This window comes from Micropterus dolomieu, linkage group LG02 (genome assembly GCF_021292245.1).
Source record: "Micropterus dolomieu isolate WLL.071019.BEF.003 ecotype Adirondacks linkage group LG02, ASM2129224v1, whole genome shotgun sequence".
NCBI classification, from domain to species: Eukaryota; Metazoa; Chordata; class Actinopteri; order Centrarchiformes; family Centrarchidae; genus Micropterus; species Micropterus dolomieu.
In genome coordinates, this window is record NC_060151.1 from 23,518,760 (window position 1) to 23,543,077 (window position 24,318).

The window sequence follows — 24,318 nt, forward strand, 5'->3', positions numbered from 1 at the left end:
GTTAGCCGATCACTGTTCTTCATGAGGCTCACAACAGAGTTGGATTGACAATCAAGGTTGCTGAACATGGAGAATCGAAAGAAGTACATTTCTTTGACCATTGCTGTGAAAATACCTGCCAAAATGAGGATAATTGTTTAAATTTATTTATTTAAAACTTACTTTTTCTCTCTGTGTCTCTTTCTCTCTCTAGTATACACTACCTGTTGAAGGATTATAGCTATTGCCAGTGTTGGAGAAGACCCTCTTATACTGCATTGGGGCAGCAGTGGTGAAGGGTCCAATATCTCCAGAGCCAGATTCCCTGAGAGCTGCAGAAAAGGCCACCTGAGGTGTTCTTAAATGCCTTCCATAGACTCCAAGACTATTACTGTAACTCTGCCTCAGACACACTGTATGCCCCACAGTTTAAATAAGTATTTATTGCAGTTTATATTGTGAAATACATTGTCTGCTATCTAGAATATGCCTCCTATCATATCTTTGAACTGTATGAGCTCCCATTGTCTGTGGATGGACCATGTCTCGGTATGCACTGTGACATAACCTTATGTGTATGTCTCTGCACCAACACCACCAGGACTGACTGGACAAATGTGTTGCAATGCTTGTTGCAAAACCAACTGATATTGTTCTTTGTTTGTACTGTGGGCTGTTAAAATGGTCAAAGTTGTTGGTTAAAATTGTTAGTCGTTTTCGATGTAAAAATCAGCACAGTTTAACATGAAAACAAACCATCATCTACCAAGTAAAGCTAGTTGTTTTCAGAAGCTGAACAGCTTGATAGGGAGGGGAGGAGGAGCGCTGTAGCCTCAGGTCATTGGTACTGCGCTTACGCAACTGTTCTAGAAAGAATCCCTCCCCCCCCATACTGTCGCCCAAACACAACAATTAGAGATGTAATCCACTGCACTGAAAATTCTTGCTTGTGTATTGCAGAGTCGCTGGGGTCTATTGCACAATTATCAAAAATAATCACACAAAACATGTTATATTTTTGAAAAGGTAGAGCTATAAATGACACTTGGACATAGATTTACCAAAATAAAAGCTTTTTTATTCCACAGACTGCAAAATGCTGTACAAGAAAATGCTCGTTTTTAGTTGTTTACACACTGAGCAGGAGTCACTTGTCTGTACATTATCCCACAGTTTACATAGAAAACATTTGTGTTCAACATGATAATTTGCATCCATGCATTTATTCCTATCTCTAAAATAAATAAATACTGTATGTACAAGAAAGCAAATAAATTATCTTGTGGCTTATATATGAATAGTTATAAGTATATTCCTAGTGCATGGCAACTCAAGTATAACATATAAGTGAGTGCACAAAGAAGATCCAGTCTCCAGTGTAAGACAAGTGTTGATAGTATTTAGAGCAGGGTTTAGTTAAAAGTCCCAGTGGATATGAAGGACAGGAGGTCAAAAGGGTCGCCTCATATCGATCGCCTCCTCAATGACGCCACTTGCTGGTTGCTGTAAAGTGTCGCTGCCCGTGACTCAAAGGCACTGACCATCTGCTTAACCACTTCTTCAAAGAACACGCTGGCCAGCTGTGAGTGCAGTAGAGACTTGAACGCAAATGACACCTACAGAAGACACAGGAGGGGGGCAAACATGTAAGCTGTAAACTCTTTGTGAGACTGTTTATTCGATGAAATTATTCTTATTATTATTCGTGAGTTGCATTGATTTCTTGTATATTCTATTGAAATCCAACCGTAAAGGAACTTTGGAGCTGGAAAGTGGGTAAAAGGTGAGCCACAGGTCATACACATTCACATTCAGGTCACTTGCAGACCTAGAAGCAGAATGCCCTCTGTCTCTCAGGCAATACTTCATGCTGCTTTCTATCTCTGTGGGTGCACTGCCTAGACAGCCAAGGGCGAGAGATATAGTGATCCTCTTCAGTCTGCTGTTTACAGACTGTCTCCCCTTAGAAGGTAATTCATGTGACCTCTTAATTCATGACCTTAGGTAGGCTTTATATTTTAACATCCAATAAGATGGTTATACATATTTAGGCCAGTAGAGGATGATCTTGTGGGGGGTACATCGTAGACTCCATGGGGACAATAAAGGGACAAATATTGTGGACCAAGAAGGGATCTTCAGATGTGTTTTTGGCATTATCAATTTGTACTGCATGTGCCGTTCTCCTCAGCCTGAGATCCAGTAAATACTGCTGTGTAAGACATTATGAGTTTCCTGAAACCACCTTCATCCATAAGGGTTGACCAACTCACAAGAAGAATTTCCTTCACACCAACCACTTCCTGGCTGACACTAAGGTAAGCTGAACCAACAGTAAGGTCAAACTCATGTCAGCAGCTCCTTAACACTGTTCCCTGCCCTGACAGCTATTTCAGGCTTCCAGGAACACCAGCATGCTACTCAAGACTAAATGTAGAGCATAATGAGATTTTACGCAACACTTCCTTTCAGTCAGTAATCCATTCACCACGTACAGGAAGGAAGACATGGAATCAGTCTCTCCTTAAGCAATCTTGTCTATCAAGTCTCATGGACGAGTCATTCATTTCACTGAGTTTATTTCCCCCATGGATTCACTGTCACTGCTGTTTCATTCCTTTCGTTGTTTAAATTCTATTTTCATTGCAGTATTATACAATTTCCCATTTCTCTAGATATCAAATTGCTGTGGGTGCTGCAAAAACCTGCTGTCCTCTTGGCCCTCTGGGTCAGATATTCATTTTATCTTATACACTTACATAAAAATCCACTTTGCAGGAGTCTGGTAGATCTTTGGCTCCAGGGGCAAACCTCCATATTGTTTCAAGATGGCTGAAGAGGGATCCATCAGTACACACAGCCTGTTTTAGAGAGATGACCCGTTATTTATCATTGACTGTCAAAAGGCCATGAGCATAGCCCTGGTCAAAGCCCAGACTAAGGTGTTGTAATCTTTATTCTCTAGAGGAGCACAGAATCAAGAATCAATAATCAAGTAGTCTACTGATGCAAACTGTCAGTTTAAGGTATTGTGCATGATGCATACATAATGACAAAAGTAAAATGCATACAAAGAGTGTCACGCTACCAACAGAACAGTGTTTCTAAAGAAATTTTTATTACATGTTTACTGTGAAATAGGATGTTGTAGCAGAGCCAACAGGAAGTTGTGAAAGAAAATTGCAGTTCTTCTAATGCCTGCTCATGCTGGTTCTAAGAAAACTGTGCTGATGCCAGTAAGAAAATGCTTCTCTCTTAAAACACAAAGTCAAGATAGTTGTTCCCAAGCATTAATATATTTTTCACTTCCAATGTTTGCTGGTTTGTGGCAACCTGAGCCTCATTTTTGACCATATTAAGGTTTCTTAGCTTCAGTAATTTGCAGCGAGACAGAAATCATAACAGTGGAGATTTTTTAACAAGCACAGGAAGTGTGCTTTGATAAAAAAAAATAGTGTATTGTCTGAGAAAATAAGTGGATATTTTTAATGACTGTTATCTGGAGTTACCAAGACAAGGACTTACCCTGACTTGGTGGTTTGGGACAGCGGTGACCTCAGAGGTGTAGCGCTCCACAATGGGGGGGAAACCTATTTCAAGCTCTGCCCGGACGTCACCATTACGTCCCTTCATGACCCGAGACTTCTTGCACCAGGGAACAAATTGCTGGTACTGGTCCACGCTGGCCACAACATTGTACATCTGCTCTGGAGTATACCTGAGTACAGCCACATGAAGACAGAGACACATGCAATGAGATGATATTGCCATTTTAGATTTGTGTGAGTTTGTTTTTCCATTTAATGGTTAGTTTTAAGTTTCTTTTGTAACACTTTTTTAGGTTTACTTCTACACAGTATTTATTTAAATCCTATTTTCATATAAATCATCAAATGGTTGCAGATTAATATTCTGAATATTGACTAATCAATTCATTGACAGTTTTTTTCAGCTCTATTCCTCTCCATGCCTCTCCAACCTCTCCATGTATGAAGTTAAGATCAGGTGTTTGATGTTTACATTTATGTAATTTTTCAATTAGCCAAAAAATGTTCCTTTACCATGCACATGAACAAAAACACGTCGTTTGATTTAGATTTTAAATGTCTTATTTACTATCACATACACTACTTTCAGTTACATGTAATATTTTTTAGAGGGTTACTTGTCTCATTTCAGTGGTTTGTTGTTTATTACATCGGGGCACTCACCCTAATGTCCGGCACTCGGTATACTCCATCCTGCGGGTACTCATGGGAGCAGCAAGGTTGATGAAGCTGCGGCTGGGTGTGCTGATGGGGGTGGCGGGGCAGAGAGGCAGGCTAGCCCTTCTCACTGCCAGGACCCCATAGGAGCCCAAGTGTCTGAGGAAAGGAAATAACTATAAATATAAATAAATAATATATACACACAAATTAATTTGTGTCACCTGATGGATCAATTTGCATTTTCCTGTGCATATAGTCTGGGTGATCTTAAGAATAACAGTCCCCCACAGTATTTATGTTGTGAATTAACACTGTTTGATGTATGAGCATAGTATTCATAACACTTTTCTGATCACTGAATTCACTGTATTCATATGTCCCTTCTGCTGATGATCATGCTGACTTTCACATCACATTTTCACGCTATTTTGTCTCACTGAGGAAACGTCTTGACAGTTTATTGAATAAAACAAGTACCACAACAGGGAAAAATGCCTTAATTAGTTGTGCTTCACTCACAAACCTCTCAAACACTGGACATCTAATTTACATTCCATCCATAATAAACGATCTCCGGATTTTTAAGATAATTAGCCACATTTCAATAACCATGTGGCTGATAAGACTGAATCCTAACAAGCTCTATTGAACTTTCACCTTTTTTTGTCCCATTATCACTCACCTGATATTTGCCCTTTTAGCGTTTCCTCGCACAACTTTTGATGAGTGGGCTTCAGACATCTCCAGCAGCGCCTTAAAGAGGAGAGGAGTCGTTTTGTTGGGCATGGTGAAGTTTATGCGTTAAAACAAATACAGGATCCTAGGAGAAAAGTCTGTATTTTCACCCCGGCAGCAGCAGCAACCCAGCTTTGTTCTGGCTGATTAGGCGCTCCACATGCCCACTAAAGGCCAACAGTGACGTAACGGGAGATTGGCTCTGGCCAATCAAAGAGAAGGGTTGATAAAGTTTAAAAGTGAGATTGATCTCTCTTAGCTGATTCTTGAAGGTGACAGGTAATATTCCTAAATGAACAAAATAACCAGTTAAAGATATTCAGAGACTTACAGGTTTTAGTGACTGACGACAGGAAGGTCAAATTAAACTGTTTAACAATAAACTTTTTTTAAAGAAGAAAAAAACAGAAGTATAACTATACATAGTGTCAAGACAGACCCATCCATTTTTATGTTGTGATTTTATGTCTTTTTGTAAACTATTCTGTAGCTTGTTTTTATGATTTTTAAATGAATGTGTTATTATAAGTTGTACTGTTATCAAGGAATGCAGGATTACAATAAAACGTTGCGAGGCCATGACTCATGAACAGAATTGAGATTGACATTTTTACTTTTGTTACACAAAAAATAAATGATAAGGAAATCCAAATTTGTTGCCTTATTTGGCTTATTGTAAGCCAGTCTGGCACACTGAGTTCCCAGGATTCTGAGAGGTTTCTAGGAGCAAGCCAAGGTCTATGATAGCCTACTGTGGGGTTTAGCCTGTGAACAACTGAAGCAAGGACATGACGCACCAGACTTTGGTGCTACACAGGAATAAAGGTCTACTTTTGATTTAACTTCATTAATGTTTAAAGCAGAGCAGTAACAAACAGCATAGACTAAATAAAAATGTTTAAATGATAGTAGCAAAATTAAATGTGATTTTAATATATTTTTACGACAGCCTTTACCTAACTGATCTCCACAATACTAAAGGGGTTGACAACTCTTAGTGCTGATGCATTACGTGGCTGTGGTAACAGCCAGAACTAGTCATGCAGGATCCTCTTCAGGATCTGTAGACTGGAATTAGGGCACTTGATCAGGGAGGGATTTAAGAATCTCAGTCAATCCTGTCAAAGATAGGCCCAACACGTAACTTGGATGTACAGACAAGCTAACCCGTCTCAGGTCATAAGAGAACATACTCATGGGCTGATCCAAGCCCCAGCTTGATCCAAACATTACACAGGAGATGGATGCGGTTCCAGCTGGCTCTCATTCAGTCTTTGATCCCTGAACTTTATACTGTTCAGTGATTCAAAAAAGCCCAACTGAGGCATTAATACTTCTTCCTTAGTGTTACGACCCCCTGTTGGTCTAGGGGAGTGGGGGCCATAAACATATAGGCACAACTGGTATAGATCTTAAAAAGGTAACTTTTATTGGTAACACGGAGATGCAGACAGGTAACAATAAACAAAAGGAGGGTGGATGAGGGTGCTGCGAAAATAACAAACCAAGTTAAAATAAAAAGGTCCTCAAAAGGAGGCCTGTACCTGTCCATCTATTTAAGCAGAGTTGATTCTTGCTACAAAAAGAACACAAAGAGCACAGCACCCACTCCACCTGATGAAAACTAACACAATAGTAAACAAAAATACTAAGTGGTTTTCTCCACTGCGCACAATGTAGAGCTAACAAACAAGGTATGCAAATTGTTTCACTAAACACAATGTACAGCCAACAAGCAAGGTATGTGGATTGTTCCACTAAACACAAAGTACAGCTAACAAGCAGTCATACCAGCAGCACACAAGTCAATAGGCGGTGACAAGCTGCCTGGAGCAACAGGTGGACTCTCCTTATGAGCAGGAGGTAATCAATGTGGTGACGAGCCATTGGTTGAGTGGAAACAGAGGGAACCAATGGGTGGGACTGATGTCAGCACCCCAGAAACCAGGAAGTAGGCAGGTCTTCATTCCACAGGGACACAGCCTACTTGGTAGAGGTGAGACAGAAAAGGGGAAACACAAAGGTGACAGCCGTGACACTTAGTAACAAGAAGACTCTTCTTAACGTTTTTAGATTTCTACTGAAATATGTACTATAGGTCATTTTTCTTTCTACAATCCTGAATTATGTGACATTAGCTATTAAATCTGAAAAAAGTCTGTTTATGCAATTTCACTGAATATCCGTTTTATTTCACTCATTTTTTAACCCTTATGCCCTACTCAAATTTTGCACCCTCTAGACACTTTCGTGGCAAAAATGTGCATGCACAAATAAACTGCTATAAAATCATTATACATCAATATTTTTTGTCTGCTTTTTTTTTTCATAAATCTCTTAACAAATGTATTAATCACTCAATTCAGCCAACAAACCAAAGAACTAACAGTGTGCCTATATATGTCACCCAAAGTACAAAATATATATAACCATGCAAACCTCTCAGATGAAGACTCACATGGATTCCTGCTAGACTTCAAGGATTACAACAGTTAGGTTAAAATACTTTATTCAATTAAGGGGCATTTTAAGGCAAGCGCAGAACACAAAAGATATACAACATGTAAGATCATTCATTCATGTAAAAATCATGAAGATTTTCATTTTGCTGCCAGTGGAGAAACTTATGGAAGCCTGATTTCATACTTTGGAATGAGGAAGTTGTTCCTGTTTGCTTAAAATAGCCAGTCAAACATTACATAAGAAAATTCTTAGAGTGTTTTCCCATTAACAATGTGGTAAAAACCAGTCCAGAAGCACGCCTAGCCCAGTGTGGTAAGAACACTCTCAAAGGACAGGAATGCAATGCTGTCTAAAACACAATCCTTATCAAATGTTTCATCACCAACCAGAAAATGGTCTATTTTTACATTTATATTGTGATAAGGAATGTAACCTTTGATAAGTGACATACAAAAATAGAACCATGGAGTCACTCCCTCCTGTGAACTCTATTCACGCCACTCTGAAATTACTGTCCTTTCCGTTTGAGCAACTGTGAAAGAGCAAAATGTTGACTCTGACCATAAAGTAAAAGAGCAAGTCTGCTAAATTTATTGTTCCTCAGCTGAGAAAATGATTTTGCTCATAGCACTGATGTACTGCGTGCCATCTGGTTGTGTGATCTTCAGTTTGGTGAGCGGTGGCACTACACCACTGGTGAAATATCTGAATGCAGGGCTGGGTGACTGGATGGCATCTAGAAAAACCTTGGAGACAAAAACAAACACAAAAGTAGTTAAATGAAGAAATGCTCTTAAATTTACACACTATTTTTGTAAACTTGTGATAAACTATACCTATATCAGGATTCTGATCCTCTACTGAAGAAAAAGTAGCTATATAAAATACACTATTACAAAAAACACTATCAAAATGTTATTCAGGTAAAAATCTAGTAAAAATAAAAGTAGTATTATAGAAAAATGCACTTTAAGTATTATTATTTTTTATTTAAAAAAGGGACAGCGTGGAGTGAAACATCAACGTTACCATTTGATGCACTGTACCAGATTATAGCTTCAAGCTAATTCACATCTGCAGTCCCTTGGCAGGTCATGTTTAATAACAATACAATAATAAATACATTTGCTAAGGATTACTAGTTCATTAGAATGCCACCAAGATCACAACATCGCCAAACAGCATCCCAGTCATATCGCGATGTCCTCCAAAACAATCACAACACGACCCTGAGCCACTTCGCTCAGTCCCAGCACAAATCAACAGCATACAAAGTTACATAAACACACAAGGTTACATAGAAAAAGACACAAGTGAACTACTCAAAATGAAACATAAACATTTACCGTACTAAAGTAAAAGTACCATGTGCAGAGTGGCCACATGTTTGTGTGATATTATTATATTATTCAAGTGTAGTTGAATGAGGTGGAGCTGATTCTAATTACTTTATATACTGATGGCTTAATCTATAGCTGTGCATCATATTTTATTGTATTAACTGTAAATCAAGTCAAGTCAACTTTATTGTCATTCTTAAGTGTTTAAGTATAAAGCTGAACAAAATGTTATTTATTGTGGACCAATGTAAGAATATACAACAATCCACAGCATACTATAATAGACAGAGAAACACAGCCCTCAGACCATTCACATAATACAATGCACAGTAAGTAGTGAATGGTGCAAATACATGTATTGTAAATGTAACAGTTTGCACTTAAGTACAGTAAGTAAGTAAATGTGCTTAGTTACACTGCACCACTGTCCCATGTAAATACTAATGTGGAATTGTGCAAGCTATAAAGGAGGTGTTTAAAGTCATGCCACCCACCTCCAGCATGATCGAGGCTCCTCCCTGTCCACAGCCAGCAAACATTATTTTATTTTTAGGTAGCAGACCAAAGAAACTGTTTCAGAGTGGTGTGAAAGGGTTTAACTGTAAACCAGCATTTAAATGTACCTCACACACCCAGAATTGCTTCATGTGTCTCATGCACTTATGATCTCCTGTAGACAACATACAACATACCTTTACAATGTCCTCAGTGTCCTGTGCTGCATTTTGGAAAACAGAGTCACAGTGTTGCAGGTATTTTTCATAGAGGCTGAGTGTGTGGGTATCAACCTGTTGGAGAGATGCATCCCCGAGCTCTGCCTTCTGCAGGTTGACCAGGAAGTCGGTGTTGACTGGACCACACTCAATGAGACTCACACTATGGGATGAAGTATCAAGTCAACAGTCTCTCCATATTTTCAGTTACTAGATAAAATAGTGTGGGTGTTTTTTTTTTGTTTTTTTTTACACCCGATAGCCTCTAAACTAAGGAAACTAAGACGCAGATAACTTTAAAACTCACTGTATATTGAAGTGTTGCAGGAGGACAGCCAAACTCTCACATGCTCCCTCTATTGCAAATTTACTGGCACAGTACACCTCATTAAAAGGGAGACCTGTAAAAAAGCATGAAGTAGAAAGGTTATTTTGGCAATTTCATACAGGGCAGCAAGCATCAGCATGACTTGTTTTTGGGATTTCTGTCCAGTCATTTAAAAAAACTGCACATGTGGAACACTGTAGACATTCAGTGATTCCTCAACCATTTAGTTGTCTCACCATGAAGCCCTCCAGTGCTGCCTGTGACCAGAATGCGGCCCTGGCCTCGAGCTTTCATGTCTGGCAGGAACACCTGGATGGTCTGGATGGTACCTAGGAGGTTGACCTCCAGAATCTGCCTCATCGAGTCCAAGGATTGCACCTCCAGCGGCCCCATCAAACCCACACCAGCATTACACACTGTGAGTAGTGAATATAAGCCCATGAACACACAAAAATGACGTTAATCAAAGCACATTGACGCAAGAGCTTACCCAGAATGTCCACTCGTTTCTCCACAACCCTGTCCCTCGCATCCAGGATGGACTGCTGTCCTGTCACGTCCATTTGGAGTATGTCCAAGGTATCTCTGTGCAGGCCTTTAACACACTCTAGAAGGCGCTCCTTCTTGGCCAGGTTTCTCATAGTGGCATAGACTAAACAGAAAGCAGCACTTAATTTTTTTTATACAGATGCAAAAAGGAATACACACATTGGACTCAAAAGAAATAGTGGATGGTAATCATAATGCTTTTAAACATTTTGTATTTATACAAATCACATATTGCAGAATATCTCTGGTTGCAGTGTCAATGCAAGTTATTTGTTTAGTACAGTATTATATACAGCGCAATACAACATTACATACTATACAGTCTCCATGAACTTTGAACGTCTTTAACATCGACACTTGCTGACTCAGTGCAAGCTCTCTATGAAGACGCCTTAGCACAGGAATACAACAAAAGACCATCATTAGTTGATGTCAGCTGTAGTTACCTTTGAAGGATTTGTTGGGGTCAGAGGCTAGCTGGACAGCCAGGCTGAGACCGATTCCCGAGGAGCAGCCTGTGATCAGCACCACCTTTTTGTCCATGGAGCCTGGCTAACTAATGTTCGGCTTCAATACAGAGCAGCGGGAGAAAAGAGGATAAGATGAGGCCATGTGAAAACACACATCTCAGTGTTTTCATGTCTTTCGCTATCACAAGGCCAGTTAATCCTAAACATCTTCCCGTTATCCGCCACCTGGAGTCCTCCCATTATTTTCTCATGTCCTTGTTATTATAGTTAAATTTTTCCCATTGAGACATGTGGGAAACATTACTGCTTTTGTGTGTATATGTGTGTGTGCGTGTCTAAACGCTCAGTGATGATAAGTGTAAATTAAATGTATCTTTGGAGATATATACTGAACAAAATCATAAACGCAAACACTTGTTTTTGTCCCCATTCATCGTGAGCTGAACTCAAAGATCTTAGACTTTCTCTATGTACACAAAAGGCCTATTTCTCTCAAATATTGTTCACAAATCTGTCAAAATCTGCGTTAGTGAGCACTTCTCCTTTGCCGAGATAATCCATCCACCTCACAGGTGTGCCTTAGGCTGGCCACAATAAAAGGCCACTGTATTGGGGGTGTCCGGGGTCTGGTCTGAAAACCAGTCAGTATCTGGTGTGACCATCATTTGCCTCACATAGCGCAACACATCTCCTTCACATAGAGTTGATCAGGTTGTTGATTGTGGCCTGTGGAACGTTGGTCCACTCCTCTTCAATGGCTGTGTGAAGTTGCAGTCAGGTTGAGACCCTGATGAGGACGACGAGCATGCCGATGAGCTTCCCTGAGAAGGTTCCTGACAGTTTGTGCAGAAATTCTGTGGTAATTGCAAACCGATTGTTGCACAGCTGTCCGGGTGGCTGGTCTCAGACGATCTTGGAGGTGAAGATGCTGGATGTGGAGGTCCTGGGCTGGTGTGGTTACACGTGGTCTGCGGTTGTGAGGCCAGGTGGATGTACTGCCAAATTCTCTGAAACGCCTTTGGAGACGGCTTATGGTAGAGAAATGAAGATTCAATTCACGGCCAACAGCTCTGGTGGACATTCCTGCAGTCAGCATGCCAATTGCACGCTCCTTCAAAACTTGTGACATGTGTGGCATTGTGCTGTGTAATGGAACTGCACATTTTCGAGTGGCCTTTTATTGTGGCCAGCCTAAGGTACACCTATGCATTACCCATGCCATCTGATCAGCATCTTGGATGGATTATCTCGGTAAAGGACAAAGGGCTCACTGACACAGATTTTGAAAGATTTGTGAACAATGTTTGAGAGAAATAGACCTTTTGTGAATACAGAGAAAGTCTTAGATCTTTGAGTTCAACTCAAGATGAATGGGGGCAAAAACAAAAGTGTTGCGTTTATAATTTTTTTCAGTGTATGTACTAGACTTTCTGTGACCGCTGTGAGTTGGTGCGCCCTGAGTCATTGACCACATCAAGACAATGAAGCTGAGAATAGACAGAAAGGAGTACAATGATTTTGAGTAAATGATCTGGAGACCTTGCACCCTTATCCCAGGTTTGTTTTGAGGGAAATTTTTGTTTTAGGCATGTCTAACAGTGTGTGTAACAGAGTTGTCATTCACTGATGCTTTTCAGTTCTGGTAGTTTTTAAAAAAATTAAACAAAGTGACAAAGTAATCTCAATTCAAGTTTACATATTCTGAGCTTTTAACCGCATCTAAGCTCTGATAAAGGTAGCAAGTGGACCGTTGAGATTATTTTCCTCACACATACTGTTTCCAAGATTAAGAATGAATGTCCATGCTGGAAATGTGTAAATGATTTTAAGACAGAGTCTTGCAAATCAGTGGATTCAGGAGACTTCAGGAGATTCGAGTGCTGAACTAAGATAGTTTTCATTGTCTAAATTAATCTTAATAAGTCCTGTCATCTGTGATCACAAGTGTTTTGTATTTAGGCATGTCAAACAAAGGCATTGCAAAGAAAATGTTGTTGCATAGAGAGGAAACTAAGAGGAAACTTGGCCCAAGTAAAAGTAAGACTTTCCAACAAAAACCCAGGTGCAATAGTGTCTATTATTCAGAACAAGTAATCCATCATGCAAGTTCTGAACAGTGACTGGAAAATATGTTGTGAGTACAAGAAGTCATCATGTGTATGTGAGTGAGCTTTCACTAGGTGGCGACAGATCCTCAGGTAAAAATGATTCATCTATCAGAGTTTGTGTAAATTTAGTAATTATGAATATAGGATCTATCTATTATAAACTGTAACAAAGAAACACTGGACGTGCCATTACATTTTGATAACTTCTTAGGTAAAAGAAGTGTCACTTATTCTCAGGCACTGTCATATAGAGGGTAGAGTATACAGTATGAAATTTTACTTCTTTCTGTTATGATACTTCTTGCATGAAAGTTATTTTGTAGCTTCACTCCAGAGCCAGTATTTATGTTAAAATTGTGAACAAGCCTCATTGTGTTTTCTCACTGGCCTCTGCTATATCTTCCTCTTTTGTTGCTATCTTTATGCATTTAAACTGGTTACCATCTCATTTGCATTCTCCTACAGCTGAACAGTCAAAAGAACTAGCATCTTTATGCAACATTTCAGCAGACTGATTTGAAAAAATTTCTTCTGCTTATGGGAGCAAACCAAGTAGGAATTTCCTGCCATTTTGTTGTGTTCCTCTCCTTGAGATGGCATCAGCTTGGCTGCTGTCCCAGAGTCTGGGGGACAGATAACAGCAGGCCGACCTCTTTCAAATATCCACAACTCCCAAGCATTGTTAAAAGTCTTGAACTGCTTGACCTCAGACGTTAGTGAGTTGTAGCTATTTTACAGTATAAATCCATTTGTTATTTTTATGACATGATTATCTTGTTCGGGGTCATGAAGCTTGAATACACATAGAATACTTTGCCATTATGCATGTCTGCATGTTGCATTTTACTCTTCCTGTGAAGCAGGTCCAAGTTTCTGAGGCGGCAGTGTGGAAAATGCTTTAACATGAGTGAAAAAACAAATGTCAGTGTCAGTCTCTTCTGTCCTCTTTGCTCTCTCATTCATGCAACATTCAGAAGTTCTTCTGAATCCATCCTGATAACATGGTACAGTCTGGAAAAACCTTTAGAGTAAACAGACTTTTAAAAACCTTACAGTTGCCCAGGGAAAGAGCAAGGACATCCCATGTGCAGAACCATGGGTCTCTGTGGCAATTTTTGGAGAAAGTAAAGTTTTTGTTAAAAAGGAGACAGCAGGCTGGCCTCGTGCTCAAGGGAGAAATACATGTGATGGAGCAGTCATGGATTCTGCACTGTGACTGCAGTGCCAACAGCAAAACAAGTATCTGTTACTACTACAGGAGGAAAAGCATAACAGCTTCCTGGTGTCAGTCCATTCATGTGCTCACCCTGTGGAGGACCCAAGTGAATCACATTGAACTGTGTTATTCTAGGGCAGATACATGTAATGAGTGCACGGTGCTGACACAATACAAGGTTTGTAGCAACACTGGGTGGCTTCAGAAGCAGATGTACATGACAGGATGTCCCATGTGAGAGTGATGAGCAGAAGTGAAACAGCTGAAGATCTGTGCGGTGGATGTGGTGAAGCTGAAATGTCACGCTATACCTGGCAGTAAAGTTTAAATGAGGCAAATTTTACTGAGGGCGTTTCAGCTGAACTGAATAATGCAGAGCTTACATTTCTCAGAGATGTTGTCTCATAAAATAGGTGCAATATAAAATAGTTTAGTGACCTTTGGAAGCTGATAAGATAAAATGTGTTCTAAATTTTGAAAAACAGTGGCGTAGTTCAGTGTCTGTCATTCTTGTGATCAGCTAACACCAGCCACCGTCAGCCCAGTAAGATGAAAAAGAAAGGGCTCCATCAGCCAAGTAAGATGATGAAGAAAAGGCTCCCTGAGGACACACAGTTTACAACATATTGTTCTCCACCATGGGCACCTGTTGGGAATTACTTCTGCATGTACATGAAGCTATGACATCTGAACTTGCGACCAAGAGTGCATGACAAATAGTAGAAAAGCTAAACTGTCAGGAACCACTCATTGACATTCATACAGCGATGTTTCCATCTGATATCAAATGAATTCTTCTCTGTCTGAGAGGTTTTATTTCACTTTTGTGAAACCACAGTTTGAATAATTTGGTCTAGACCTTTTCTTGCCTTCTGAACTCACAGTATATACATTTAATCTATTTCTTTTCTTTAACTATGGCTCTGATAATTCTTTAAATCTGCAGCCTCTCAAATATTTCCCTGGAGATGAATTATTTCTGGTTTCTCTACAGAGTTTTTCTGTTTTACTATTGTATGTATGCAAGTATGTAGCTCTTTGCTCACTAGTGTAGTAAATGTCTGAAGTAAACTGTCACTGTTTGAAAGACGTTTTAACCTTGTGTTTTGCAATTGGACATTGTACTCATATATTAGATGTTGCAGAGATATGTGGTAAAAATAGAAAGTATCCGCTGTTCTGCGAAATCCATCCGGCCTACAGGACAACTGGGACTGGAGTGGGAGATGAAATAAGTCCCTCCTCTGAGAATTTAATCCAGGATGATGAAAACTCAAACCAAGGAACTATAACTTTATATGCCTTCTTATAAACTGCAGACTGGCGAGAGATGTGGCTCAGACTAATCCTTCTGTTCTGATGACATATGACAGGTTTACTTCGATGAAGGGTAAAGAGAGAGCCTGAGAAATCCAAAGTGCATTTTTCACAAGGTAATATAGAGGGAGTGGGGCTCTCTCCTTTCTGGTAAAATCATCATGCCTGAAACAGGAGAGGACATGTGGAAAGTATGGTTTTGAACACACGTACACAAAGGCAGAATCAGCAAGTTTTAAATTTCTAATCTACAGAATGAAACCATTTTAGTACAACATGCTCAAACTGAATTTTTACAAAGATAGATTTCCTACCTCGTAATTTTAGAATTGTACTTACATGCTCCTCATATTATTATATCTGAAAGTATTATCAATGAGAAAGCTGCAAGTCCATAATTCATTGTGCTTGGTGTAAGAGTAAGACTGAGAGAAACAAATATATAGTCATATTTCAAGCAAAAGAACATCATAATCTTGCTGTGAGTCCAACGGAGGGGTCTAGTCAAAGCAAGGTCAAAGGTCACTCAGGTCCTGTCATGAGAGGGGATTAGGGCATCATGTTTTTTATACATGTATATTTTCCCAGAGTTTTTGATATATGGGATAATGCAGGGGTTATGCTTGCTGGACATGAGGATTTACGTCATCTGTAACCCTCAGGGCCATTGCCTGACCTGCCTTTTTTGCATTCCAGTTTGTGCACAAAACCTCAGAGCTCCAGGAAATGGCAGGGATTGTGTCATGGGAAATGTCCCCTCCGTCTATAAACCGCTCGGGGCATTCTTTCTCTCTGTTGCATTAAGTACATCCTGTTCCTGGCCTTCAGGCGCTCTGGTCTGTCCTGGGACTAGACCTGACCTGTATTTTGCTCAGAATACTCATGTATTAGGCATAGCTTAAACTGGAGGCCAAAGCAGGACAGTTTCTGCTTGTATGCATAACTCCTGCAGCTGTACCATCATGGTGACTTTCTTCAGTCGACAGGCACAAACGTATCTGAGCTATGTATCAGGAGCTTGTTCCACTGAGATATCCAGCTTGTTAGATAACATACATGAGGAAATTCTAAGTGCAGATCTCATCAGTAGAGGTTTGCTGGGTCAAATCCCTGGTCTGGCTGGGAAAAAACTGCTGCAGACGAGACTATGGTTGCGACTAAGGTTGCAGTTTCAAGGGACCAGAGGCTGAATGTGAAGCATGGAACCACCAACAAGTGTGCAAATGCTAAACATTAAAACAAAGATAGAAAAGAAGAAAAACAGTATTCTTTAAATATAGGGTGGCTGTATTGGTATATTATAATTTTCCTTTCCTGTGAAACTGTCCAGGAGCACACATTCCAGTGTTTTTTCTTTTCTCTAGGCTCTCTGCCTCTTTGCTCCAGGTGCAGCAGGTGGAGATTGCCAGGCACTCCATGCATCACAGTACCTCACCTGTGATGTGGTGAAATGAAGTGATGGGTGGTGTGTTGGGGCACGACAAGTGACTCAGCCATGCTGGTATGTACCTGATATCATATAAAAAGAGTTCTTGGCAGTAGATGCAGGCATGTTTTAGCACCACCACTCTCACTCCGCTCAGTTGTCACGCCAGGTGTTGTCTTTTTTTTCTATCTCATAGTGTCCCTCAGTCTCTCTTTTTTTATCTGAATCATTTCAAAATAATGCTTCTCCATGTGCCTTCTTGCCTTTCCACTGATAGTGATGAAATCAGTGGCGCTCTCCACCCACCACCTAGTAACCTGGATACCCTCTGTTTACAGCTGCGTCTGGACACACTGTAACTAAGTGTGTAGACATAACAAGATGCATTGTGTTAGCATGCATGACAGTAAGTGGCAAGACTTCCTTCACAGACCTTACCACAAACATAAACACACATAACACACCCTTTTTTTTAGAACACGCAAACACTTTCATTTGCATTTTGCAGCCATAATTGCCCCTGCCTCTCTTTACCCAAAAGCTCTTTACAGTGTTCTCATGTGCAAATGGTTACCAAACCCACTTCCCCTGGCTCTCAAATGCATACAGTTCACACAAAATGATATTAACATGCTCTGCATTGGCATATGAAGTGCTTAGAATAATGAAGTCTTGTGCATTTGTGCATTGTTTTTTCTTTTGTTTTCTGCTGAGGATACCCCACCTATATCAGCTTGCATAAGCTTAAAGGAAAGCTGACAGGTGTCTGTCACCTTAGAAAAGCATGAAAACAATCCATTTTGCCAGCCCATCCCACAGTTACATAATCACTGCCTCAACTTTCAGTTCCCAGGAGCCAATAACACAATGTCATAAAGTTTTACACCTGTTGCATGCAAACTTGCTGAATGCCTATCACCGTGAGCACTTTTTCTCACTCATTCTCCCAACTGACGCGTTTATAGGATAATATTTCCTCAGCACCTTTTGTCATCTGTCCTTGTCAAAGGCCCAATATGTCTCTCACTCCCACAGTTGAGAGTTAATCCTTATTATTACCTCAACAAATACTTCTCTCACACACCTGAATAGAAAAAATGTCACCTTCATTTCTAACATACCTGTTCTGATTTGTCATTGTTTTTTGGTGTTCTCATTGGTTGATTCCTCCTTTGTTCTTCCAGTGAAACGCAGATAGCCTTGCCCCACAATAAAAAACTAAGACGAAACTCCACCTTGTATCTCTCCAACTGCTGAGAGTATCTGGGTGAGATGTTTGCTATATGCGTTTGTTACACGTTGTGCTGTGATTACTGACAATTTCAACTAGAACGGGTGGAGAAAGAAAGCTTTGTTTTCTAAAGGACATCTTTAAAAGGTTTAAAGTGAGAAGTCACCTTTAAAGTTATTAAAAAGCACATTATGTAAATTGGTTTGGCCCAGAAATCACAATATGAGGCTGATGTCTTGCCACATGAAGGTGCAAGTACAAGTGAAATTCAAATACCATAATTACTCATAAAAATAAAAATATGCCCCTTAAAATCTAAAATACTTTTGGGATCCCTTAGCACAATAGAGAGTTATGTGTTATCACAGGGCACTTCTACTCCTAATAAACTAGGGATTATGTGAATGCACTTTTTCTACACAAGCTCCCAGTCTGAGCTAAAGATGCAGATACAAAACATTCCCAAGGACCATCTGGGTCTTATCACCTCTCACCATCGTTTCCTTCACATAAAATGACCAAGACCAGGAACCAAGTCCCTAAAGTATGGTGCTACGTGCTTATCACACATCACTCCCTATTCTGTAATGTCAGTGAACCTTTATTTTATTGCTAATGTGAATGAGAAATTCTCCTGTTTTCTTCTTCTTTTACTAATACTAATCTCATGCTCGAATGTTTTCGTCTTTTAAAGTGATTAGAGGGAGAGTTAAAGGCTAAGGTACATTTTGACAGAGATAAAAAGGGTTTCAGTGACATGTTGGTGAATTTCTCAGACATCCTTGTGGTAGATGGCAATTAAATCTTTCTTGTGGTTATGAGATGACAGAGCGAAGGTCAATAGAAAGCTCTGGGAATCGTGTGTTGCTTCACGATCCTCCGGGAGCTGCAGAAGTCCTCCAACATGAGCAGATCTCTCGGCTGTATCTGGGGTAAACGGTTTTGCTGACAATTTATCATACTCAGTAATTATTACATAAGAACGTTTTGGCCTATAATTTGGGTTTAGAAAGCAGACTTCTGTGGAGGCAGCAGAAAACGTAGCAAAAGGAGAGGAAAAGCCCAAACGCATGATTATTAGCTGCTGGTTATATAAAATGTTTTTTTCCGTAACTTCTCCTACCCAAGAAATGAAGTTGACAAGTGACATGCATAGCAATCTTCATGATGGGCATGACAGGAATGTATTTGGCGTTACAGCCTAAAATGGAAATTGCACTGAGCTGATGGGCCAGTTTGATGAGTTTCTGTTCATCAAGCTGTTATGAAATCACATTCACATTCCTTCCTTGTTTACAGCTTAGTTCTGGTTAGGTGTGTCTGAAAGTATGGGTGGTGGACATGCCCTTCACACAACAGTTCTGTCAAATGTTGTTTGATCCTGGCTTGAGAGTTTCTTACGTGTCCTATTGTGTAGAAAGCAGGTATACCTTTGCAAAATCACTTTACAAACCATTGTTTTAATTAGCCATTTATAGAGATAATTGTGGGGTTGCCGGATGTAAAAAATCCTCCAGCATTTTGCTTGGTCTTAGCTGTTTACTCCATCACAAAGGTTCTTCCAGTGCACTTCCTGGAAAAGAGCTGCAGAGCATCCAGTGATGTAAGAAGTATTCAGATCCTTTTCTGGTAAAAGTATCAATACAACAATGTACGAATACAAAATAACAAGTTAAAGTCCTCCAAATCATACACGTCAAAATAAAGAAGCATTACAAGCAAAATGTATTTAAAGTATAAAAATACTTGTTCTGCAGTAAATTGGCCCCTGTAACTGATATATTATTTAATACTGATGCATCAATGCATATAAATCACTTTACTGCTGGTCGAGGTCTAACTAGTTTAAACTGCTTTATACACAATTAGGTATTTTAATCCAATGCTTCCCAACCTAGGGGTCTGGCCCCTCCGGCAGGTCACAAGATATATTTGACCTTTACTTTTTCTGGGAGTGTATGTGCATAAAAGCAATGAGGAAACACACCTCTGGTCCTCATCCTTGTGAGCTTTGAATTAATTTAGTTCATGACTGTCTTTGCTGTCTGAGTCTCACAGTAAACTCAGCCAGATCATATGACTGACCTGTCTCCTGGGTCTTTGATCAGTGCTTCGGATCAAATACTGCAGTGGACATATACTGTTCTCCTCATTAACGTTACACTCCAGACAAAGGTGAAACTACATCAAAGGTACTGGAAAACACATGAAAGAGATGTCAGGCTTGATTTGGGGAGGTCATTTTTTTTTTACAAGATTTGTATTCTCCTTTCTATGGGAGAACTTTTTGTTCAAAGTCAAATCTTTGATCCGACAGCTGTTTTTGAAATGATAACATATGATATGACTTTATTGCTCACACTACAGTTTGGCCATGTAAATAAAAAGAAGATGAGACCCTGAAGTTGTTCTTCAGTTAAGCAATAAAGTGATCTGTTGTTTCCAAAAAAATCATCTGTCTTCAGTGCTCGCCTTAATCTTGCCTCTGGTTTAACATGGATGTGGCAGCAGATTCCTCTGGCCTGGCCTTGCGTCAGCAGGGGGATTCCTCAAGATCCAGCATCTGGGCGCTGCATTCTTGCCGTCCCTACACATTGCCATCACAGCGCTCACGAGACACAACACATTTTGACAACCTCAGTCGCAGACAGAGTCGTTTCCTGTCCCCCAGCTGGAGTGAGGGGTGTGAGAAACATGCTCACTAAGCTCAGAGTTATGGCTAGAGAGGCGAATGGTAGCACAGAACCAAAAAGCCCCATCCCACAGTGACGATGGCCCCTTCTCCAACAGACACTCTACTCAACAGACAAGGAAGAAAGACAAAGGAGCAATTCAGTGTCTGTTAACACAAGAGGCCCTGTCTATAATAAATACTGAGCTATGAATGAAGATAAAGATATGTAGGGTTTGTGACCAAACATGAAAATCCTACTCTGAATCCTCAGACAAATCATTGGAATTGATTAGGAAGATTATACTAAATCCTAACAGATGGCGCTAACGCTTGCCTTTATTTGTGTGGGTTTCAGGGTCTCAAATTAGAAGAGGGCCTGTCTGGGGCGGCTGTCCCAACAAAGTGGTGACACGCCCTCAGTGTGGCCACAGATGATGGCCCAAAGGGCGGCGAACTCCATCTGAATTCCTGCCAGAGTGTTTTATGCTCCCATTCAGCCTGAGGAACATGCTGGATACCCTCCAACTATTTACATATTATTTATAGGGAAATAACATTTACATATTCTGTCACTAGTTGCCACCAATATAACTCCAATTACAGTGCATGTACACTTAAAATCATATATTCATAGGGTTTTAAAACAGTAGCGCAAAATGTCCACTTCTTCTAAATGGAAGCCAAACAAATTCCTTCCTGTGGAAAATTGTATGTTGAGACCTGCTCAATTCACTGTGGGTCACTTGTCTGATTTGTGATGTGATCAGCTGAAAGCTGAGGGGGGTGATAAAGATGGCAGGAGGAAGAAGGCTGGGAGGAAGCATGAATAACTGGCTGTCAAGGCAAGCTATAAGTCTTAGCTGTGGGGTTCCTGAGTGCTAAGCTAGTGGAAACACACATACGCACAGTGCATACACTTAAGTCTAGGTGTCTCCCTGGGAGGTCTTGTAAGGGTAAAAGCAAAAGGACTAAAGAAAGTGAGAGCATAACATAAAATTATGGGAGCAAATGAGCAGCCGAAGTTCATGGGGGTCACGAGCCAGCCTCTGGATTTACTGAGGCTGAAGAAGTATTTGTTTTCATGAATGACAACAACAGGAACACAAGAACAGTGTCAGGGCCACAGCCAGCTCTGAGCTTCAGAGTCTTACATGAGCATTCAGGGGAGGAAACAGGTCTGCATGATTTTAGTTAATTTTGTGTGAGCTTTTTGCCTTCTGTGTTAAAGCAGGTTGGTCTCTGTCCAACTCTTTCATCCACTGCAAATATACTTAAGGACATGCAATTTGGTTTGGGTATGCAAAGTCCTCAGAGGATGATTTCTGTATTTTGTTGATCCCTTAACTTTCTACCACCACTGTCAGGACACAGTGCCCCCTAAACAACACTTTGGTCAAATACTGGAAACACAGAAAACAGCTAGCTTAGGCCTGTCAAGTGGTATCAAAATCCACCTACCAGCTGTAAAGCTCAGTAATTAACATGTTATTTTGTTGTTACTTTGGATAGAGCCAGGCTAGTTTGTCCCCCCTTGTTTCCAGTATTTGTGCTGAGCTAAGCTAACCAGCTAGTTGTAGAGGACAGATATGAAGTCAAATATGTGATCAAACACAAAAACACCAATACAAACATGCACAGGAACAGGCAAACACAAATCACACATTTGCTTAAAAGCCAACACACATGCACACTCTGGCCCTATTTGGTGCAGTGTAAACTGTTAAAATAAGCATTAATTAATACACAATAGATTGCTGGGGTGTCTCATGTGACCTTTTAGCTCCTGAGACCTACCTTGTGCAGTTTTCTTCACCGTTGTGTTTTTTAATGAGGCCAGTTATGATTTTTCACCTCATTTTAGGTTGAGACCATCTCACAAACTAAAACCACAAAGCTCTCTCCAACAGCCTTGTGGTGATAAAGGGCAGAAGCTAACCTCTTGAAAGATCTACTTGGCTATGGTATAAAGCAAACAGATTTCAGATTTCATAGTCATAAAACTTTTGAGTTGTGTGTTTTAAGCCTAATTTCTGAGCTTGAAGATGATGATAAAAGCTGGTATATGGTGGTGGAAAGTTCGTGTATTTGTTGTGTGTGTGTGTGTGTGAGTGTGTGTGTGTGTGTGTGTGTGTGTGTGTGTGTGTGTGTGTGTGTGTGCAGCTTGTTGCACTGTCACTACGGCGATGCAAACAAACAGAGAACCGAAGCAGCACGCTTCAGCAGGTCATCATTAGTAGCAAGCCAACCTTTGACCCCTACCATGCCTCAGATGACATATGGTCGCGTCTACCTGCTGTTACTGGAGTCACTGGGCTGTGTTCCCCAATGTGATGTAAATGCAGTGACCTGCAGCACCAGTTAGATTTGTTTCATGTAGACTGTAGGCTCATTGACAGAGCGGGTGCAGGTTTAAGTACAGCTTGTACTTTTAATCTATCAGTTTATCACTTTCTCGTGGTATCGTGTGTCCATCTGTCATCTACAATTGCTGTGCAGGGGAATATTTCCTTTTATGAAACAAACCTACTTTTTAAAAAAATAATCAGGAAATTCCCCTGGCAAGAGCCTGCCACAACAAATAGCATATAAAATGTTAGCAAATGACTGTTGTGGCTGATTTCCTTGCATACATGCATCTTTTGTGTGTGTGTGTGTGTGTGTGTGTGTGGTGTGTTAAAGTGCTTGTTTACAATTCTTAATTTAGAGGAGTTGGGCTTTACAAGAGGATTTTCTTTAAAGCATCATGAGTTATCAGTTGTCTTCATCCCCCCTTTCAATTTATCTTTGTTTCTTGACACTTATTTCTCAATGATATCTCTGTCTGCTGGACTAACACCACTGTATTTCTCAACACTTAACATCCCACCTCCTCCTACCTCCCATGCTTAGTTGCCAATTAAAATAATTTTTTTCCATTTCTCCTCTGAGTCAGACATTCCAAATGGATTTCTCAGCTTCCCCATTTCCTCTGTTTCTTTCTCTTATCCCTCTTCTACCCACTGGCATGTCTTCTTCTATCACTCTCCTTTGCGTTTCTACCATTTATATTCTTCCTACCCTTGCTGACTGTAGTGTTAGGTTTATCTGACCATCTCAGAAAGGAGTGGGGAAAAGATTTCCCTCCACCATTTTTATCTCGGTTCGCTGGGAAATCATGTTTATTACCGTCTGACTTTAAAAACTTTATTTTTCCATGTCATCAAGCCCCAACTGAAACAACAGTAATTTGTTTGGCAACCAACCCACACAGATAAGCTTTTGATGGATGGCCAAGGGTGCAGGGCTGTGTTAGCCAGTATTTTTCATCTGGTCGAAGAAGGTGTCTGCTTTTTCAAATTCCCAAAGTTGTATTTAATTTCATTGGACATTATCTGAATAATACTAGTATTATGTAGGCATAAAGCATGTACAGTGAATTGAGCAGCGAAAGGCTTAATGCTGGCTGTTGTTGGATTAATGAGACAATGATGTGGCTGTGAGGGGGGATGTAGACCGGAGACAGAAGCAACAGCTGAGAACGCCCTTTCAGTTTCTAAGTTGGTTTGTCTGGGCTGTGTGTCT

General features: G+C 40.3%; 3 protein-coding genes across 4 annotated transcripts in view; 1 reads left to right on the forward strand and 2 right to left on the reverse strand.

Moving 5' to 3' along the window:
- LOC123967290 (zinc finger protein 385C-like) overlaps positions 1 to 24,318 on the forward strand; it is a 611,432-nt gene that overhangs the window by 131,027 nt on the left and 456,087 nt on the right. The window lies entirely within an intron of this gene.
- Positions 1,036 to 5,064, reverse strand: si:ch73-141c7.1 (coenzyme Q-binding protein COQ10 homolog, mitochondrial). The gene is made up of 5 exons (XM_046034476.1): positions 4,870 to 5,064; positions 4,191 to 4,343; positions 3,505 to 3,697; positions 2,739 to 2,840; positions 1,036 to 1,595 (listed from the first exon to the last, which is right to left on the reverse strand). The coding sequence occupies exons 1-5, from the start codon at positions 4,971 to 4,973 to the stop codon at positions 1,443 to 1,445; spliced, it is 705 nt and encodes a 234-aa protein (XP_045890432.1). The 5' UTR covers positions 4,974 to 5,064; the 3' UTR covers positions 1,036 to 1,442.
- On the reverse strand, positions 6,329 to 10,917 carry hsd17b1 (hydroxysteroid (17-beta) dehydrogenase 1). 2 transcript variants are annotated; one of them, XM_046034434.1, is made up of 6 exons: positions 10,762 to 10,917; positions 10,257 to 10,418; positions 10,003 to 10,182; positions 9,746 to 9,839; positions 9,514 to 9,601; positions 6,329 to 8,131 (listed from the first exon to the last, which is right to left on the reverse strand). In XM_046034434.1, exons 1-6 carry the CDS (start codon positions 10,856 to 10,858, stop codon positions 7,976 to 7,978), a joined length of 777 nt encoding a protein of 258 aa, XP_045890390.1. In that variant the 5' UTR covers positions 10,859 to 10,917; the 3' UTR covers positions 6,329 to 7,975. The 2 variants fall into 2 exon arrangements, with proteins under 2 accessions (XP_045890390.1, XP_045890382.1); XM_046034426.1 differs by having other exon boundaries at positions 9,418 to 9,601.

What these genes read in the sequence shown, in the direction of transcription:
- si:ch73-141c7.1 (XM_046034476.1), bottom strand. Translation starts at nt 4,973, where the DNA reads ATGCCCAACAAAACGACTCCTCTCCTCTTTAAGGCGCTGCTGGAGATG. An exon ending in TCCCAAACCACCAAGTCAGG is followed by an intron (nt 2,841 to 3,504) that starts GTAAGTCCTTGT and finishes TCTCTAAAACAG; the next exon opens with GCTGTGTGTACTGATGGATC. An exon ending in CCTGCAAAGTGGATTTTTAT is followed by an intron (nt 1,596 to 2,738) that starts GTAAGTGTATAA and finishes TGTCTTCTGTAG; the next exon opens with GTGTCATTTGCGTTCAAGTC.
- hsd17b1 (XM_046034426.1), bottom strand. Translation starts at nt 10,858, where the DNA reads ATGGACAAAAAGGTGGTGCTGATCACAGGCTGCTCCTCGGGAATCGGT. An exon ending in GAAACGAGTGGACATTCTGG is followed by an intron (nt 10,183 to 10,256) that starts GTAAGCTCTTGC and finishes CACTACTCACAG; the next exon opens with TGTGTAATGCTGGTGTGGGT. An exon ending in CTGCAACACTTCAATATACA is followed by an intron (nt 9,602 to 9,745) that starts GTGAGTTTTAAA and finishes TTCATCCCATAG; the next exon opens with TGTGAGTCTCATTGAGTGTG.